General features: G+C 36.9%; 1 protein-coding gene across 2 annotated transcripts in view; it reads right to left on the bottom strand.

Moving 5' to 3' along the window:
• Nucleotides 1–762: 762 nt before the first annotated feature.
• The window catches only part of Gmppa (GDP-mannose pyrophosphorylase A), a 15905-nt gene continuing 11592 nt past the window's right edge, over nucleotides 763–5075 (bottom strand). For both annotated transcript variants that reach the window (XM_070132644.1, XM_070132643.1), the window contains one exon: nucleotides 763–1072. Coding sequence is in view for 1 of the 2 variants with exons in the window: in XM_070132643.1 (XP_069988744.1) it covers nucleotides 972–1072 (101 nt within the window). In the remaining variant the exon portion in view is untranslated. The remainder of the gene's footprint in view (nucleotides 1073–5075) is intronic.

Genomic DNA, 5075 nt, shown 5'->3' with positions numbered 1-5075 from the left:
GTGTCCTCGACGGTGGAATGGCATCTTAAGAGAATGGTCTGCCTTGTGTTCCATCAGAAAATACATAATACTTTTGTGCGCTACAAAGAATACGTTTGGAACGTTACGGCTTCAATGTAAACACTAACCCAAACTAGCTTTTTGTCCCAAATTTTGTATTAATACATTTATCATGATTTTTATTTAGGCTAGTGCTTTTGTCTTCTTTTCACCTTAACATAGCATGCTTTCCAGCAGCTATGGGGCAAGAATCATACTTTCATGTTACTTCACATTCAATATCTTTTGCTTAGCTGAATATGTAATGGCAGTGAAAAGAATAAGAGGGAATAGCAAACGGAGTAAGAATACCGTTCAGGATTAACAAAGCCAGCCTTTCATCCTTTCAGCATGGCTCCCACACTTTATAACATGAAGTGGAAGAGAAGGAAAAAGAAAGGTGAAGAAAAATACCGTGCAAAATTAGTTGAGGCGAGGGCTGAGGCAGGGATGATCCCCCACATTGGGGCCCAGTCTCTATTTCCTGCCCACACACGTCGACAAAGGACATGGAATTAGGTGGGGTGGGTGCTTAAGAATGATAATTCTACTCCGCTTATGTAGCTACCCCACAGAATCAGCTTTTAACCAGGCAAATCTATGTCTTTGAAAAGTATAGTTACATAATGCTAAAAATCAGAATTTTACCCCTTTTTCTGGCATTTCGTTTTCCACATCCCTTACTAGGTATCATTTCTTGTATATATAGGGTAAATACAATAATCCATTTCTAAACTTTTATTAAAAAATCTAAATAATTGCACTTGTAATAAATACTTTACATGATTAGGATACAAACTTTTTTCCCATTCCCAAGCAACAGAAGATTAAATGAAAGAAGAAAATCAATCAATCATTCAAATATTGTAATAGGCGATTACAACTAATTCAACTCAGGTAATTAAATGAACAACCAAGAAAATAACATGTGATTAGAGAATGATTTCATTCTTGTAGCTGCGTGGAAGATCCTTGTACGGCAGAACAATGGAGTTGAGCACAATCACCTCAGACGGCACGGACACATTACACCCTGTAAAGAAAAGAGAAAACAAATGCATGTCATTTACTTGATGCTAGTTTTTTAAGTACTCTGAAACATCTGCCAAACATAAATAAATAAATAAATATAAATATAAATATATATATATATATATATATATATATATATATATATATATATATATATATATATACTTTTTTTTCTGAAATCCAGAACATCTAAATTACCAAGATCAATAAAATTCTGAAATTCTACAGTGGCATTATATACATACAAAAAGAGAAACACATCCACACGTGTGTGTGTGTGTGTGTAATCATATGCATCATATATTCATATTATATATACACACACATACATATACATATTTATACACAAAGGACGTCCATTAAAGATTTTCCCTGACCCACTTCCACTTCTACTACGAGGCTGAAATTTTGCATCCATAAAGATACACATCTCTATAGGTCATGTGTTGATTTCCATACTTTAACTGTAAGTGATCAGTTTTTATACTTGAATGGCCGCAGACCACAAAGAAAAGCAATTCACGGGGAGGATATCCCATCATATGACGTTGTTAAACATTGGCACTGCCAGTCTTGGTGTGGTTGGAGATCTGTGGAAATGGTTCCTATCCCTAGGCAATCACAGTCTGCTACTGATGAGGACACCATCCCTCAAGTGGAAGATCAGCATATTACTGTTCGTATACCAGCCCAAGATGTCAAGATTAGTGCTGGGTATGTGGACAAAATCATACAGAACCATCTGCATATGCAAAAGCTGTTTGCTTAATAGGTTTACAGGCTACTCACACCTTTCCAGAAACAAGAATGAGTCCATTGTTTGAAGGCTCTTCTAGCAAGAAAATCAGGATTTTTTTGACAGATTTATTATGCAGGATGAAACTTGGGTTCATCACTATGATCCAAAGACAAGGCCCAGTTAAAACAATGGATCCACCTTGACTCACCATCCCCCAAAAATGCATGTGTCACACCCTTGGCAAGCAAGGTCATGCTCCAAGTCTTTTGGAACCAGCATGGAATAGTGATAATGGATTTCCTGGCAAAAGATATTACAATTACAGTAGCTTACTACGTGTCACTGCTACAGAAATTGTAGGAGGCTATCAAGAGGTGCAGAATGTTGACCAGAGGTGTCCGCCTCCTACAAGACAACACCCCTGTTCACAACTATCTGCCCATGATGTCATTTTTGAAGGGCATTTCCCAAGATGCTTGGGTACTGATTTCTGAAGTCACTTCATGGCTTCATATACAATCTGCAGACTTCTACAAGCAAGGAGTCCACAGCTGCATAAAATGATGAGAGAAATGTGACACTTTTTGTGAGACGTATGTAGCGAAGGAATAATAACTGTATGATGTTTCATTACTGTACATCCATGAGAAGTGGGTCTGGAGAAATCTTTAATGAACACCCATCGTGTGTTTATATATATATATATATATATATATATATATATATATATATATATATATATATATATATATATATATATATATATATATATACACACACACACACACACACACACACACACACACACACACACACACACACACACACACACACACACACACACACACACACACACACACGCGCACACACACACATGCACACACACACACACACAGATGGATGTGTTTATATATGTATGTGTGTGTGTATGTGTGTGTGTGTGTGTGTGTGTGTGTGTGTGTGTGTGTGTGTGTGTGTGTGTGTGTGTGTGTGTGTGTGTGTGTGTGTGTGTGCGAATATATGTATGTGAATGTGTGTGTGTCTGTGTGTGTCTGGGTGTGTCTGTGTGTGTGAGTGTGAATGTGAATATGTGTGTGTGAATGTGAATGTGTGTGTGTGTGCGTGCGTGCGTGTGTGTGAGAATGTGTGTGCGTGTGTGTGAATGTGTGTGCGTGTGTGTGAATGTGTGTGCGTGTGTGAATGTGTGTGTGTGCGTGTGTGAATGTGTGTGCGTGTGAGAATGTGTGTGTGTGTGTGTGAATGTGTGCGTGTGTGAATGTATGTGTGTGTGCGTGTGTGAATGTGTGTGTCCGTGTGTGAATGTGTGTGTGTGTGTGTGAATGTGTGTGCGCGTGTGTGTGAATGTGTGCGTGTGAATGTGTGCATGTGTGTGTGTGTGTGTGCACGTGAGTGTGTATGTGTGTGTGTGTGTGTGTGTGTGTGTGTGTGTGTGTGTGTGTGTGTGTGTGTGTGCGTGTGTGTGTGTGTGTGTGTGTTTGTGTGTGTGTGTTTGTGTGTGTGAAAGTTCTAGTAAAATAAATTTAAGGTAACATCTTTCTATCCAAGCAATTAAAATAAATTAACAACCTAATTAATGAATGGGTGTGGGGGAGTTTTATGTAGAAGAGCTGTATTATGTATAAACTTATCTAAAAAACTAAAAAGCATTTATGCACATATTACACAACTAGGTGATGAGTCAACATGTCTTAGTATACAAGGTAAACTTCAAAAGAATAAAGATTTCTAGATTAGCAATAAAAATGAAGAATAATTGTTAAAAGTTAATTTATATGAGACCTAAGACAATAGTATTTAGAAAGAACAGGATCTGGTACCTTATATGATATAATAATATACATTTTATTTTTCATTTTTCTTACTCATCTCTTACTTTCACAGCTATTACAGTCATAACCTGAATTCCAAACACTCACTTCCTAAGTGCAGTCACTTTAAGCTCAGCCAACATTCTCTAAGGCATTACACATGCTTGAGGTAGTATGGTATAGTTAGGCTAAAGCTGTTAAAAACAATAATTAAACTTATTCTTTTCTTTCCTATATGTTGTTTTCATTGGAATGTTTATTTTACAAGGAAGGTGGAGACATATCCTCTTTAGGTTATCTGCAATATAGGGATGCTAAAAGCATGATTTCTAGAGCAGGCTTTCAGAAGCATACATCTCCTTAAGGAAGAAGGAGTAAGAAAAAAAAAATCTTGAGTGTCCTGAGAGGCTATTAATCTCTTGACTGCAGAGAATAGCAACATGTATAAATATTTCCTGCCAAACTACCTACCACCTCAAAAAGGCATTGGAACCTAGTTATACAATGTAGAGAAAATGTTTTGATGCACCAATGACACATATTCCTCATGTTTGAAGTAATGTGTAATCCTACTTTTACTCTTTGAGACACTAGACAACTTGTCAGGAATTCTTTAAACCTTATACAACATCTATCACAGACTTCCTTAGTTCTAATATGGTTAAAAGCAATATTTTCTACTGGGCTTACTGCATGAATGGATTTAGTGACTGGTGATGGGCACTAGGCAGTCATGTTATCTTCTATTCCTCCCACTTATTGCCCTACAATGGAACTGAGAAGTTTAACTAGAAAGTCATGTTTTTTTCTATGCCACACTCTGGGATTCATGTAGAGTCAGCTGCTTTAGTGAAAAATTAGAAGTGAGGGAAACATACATTTACCTGTCTACACTTCTGGTTGTGGTATACATATTTTTTGGGCAATGAGGCTATAAACAAGTAAACAACTGTTTAGTATACACAACTTAGGGCAGGCTTGCCTGCATGTGGCATTGGTACTTGATATTTGCATTTGTGCCCAGTTCACCATGATGTGATTACATCTGATGTGAGAGGGTTAAACCAAAACACATTTAATATTTGATGGAGGCTATGTACATGCAGTTCAGTCCTATAGGATATATGTATCTAAAAGCGTCTTCAACTGTGGATATTTCCCTGCTAGCTACTAGTGCTGACTGCCTTTGTAAATAATCACAGATTCAATTTTGCACACCAATAAAAACATAATTCTTAATGTAACCTTCACCTCCAAAGACTTCAACTGCATGTTTTCAACTGTAATTCAACTATAACATCTCAAAGGAATCTAGATTTACGGAGGTAAACTGACAGATTTATAACTAGTATAATCTATCCTCAATGCAGAGTGTATGCTTATATAATTATTTAATCACTTATTCATATATTTATTTCTTAACCAAACTCCACCTC

This window comes from Penaeus vannamei, chromosome 18, assembly GCF_042767895.1.
Source record: "Penaeus vannamei isolate JL-2024 chromosome 18, ASM4276789v1, whole genome shotgun sequence".
NCBI classification, from domain to species: domain Eukaryota; kingdom Metazoa; phylum Arthropoda; class Malacostraca; order Decapoda; family Penaeidae; genus Penaeus; species Penaeus vannamei.
Note: the sequence above shows the minus strand (reverse complement) of the source record. Positions and strands in the feature narration are given on the sequence as shown.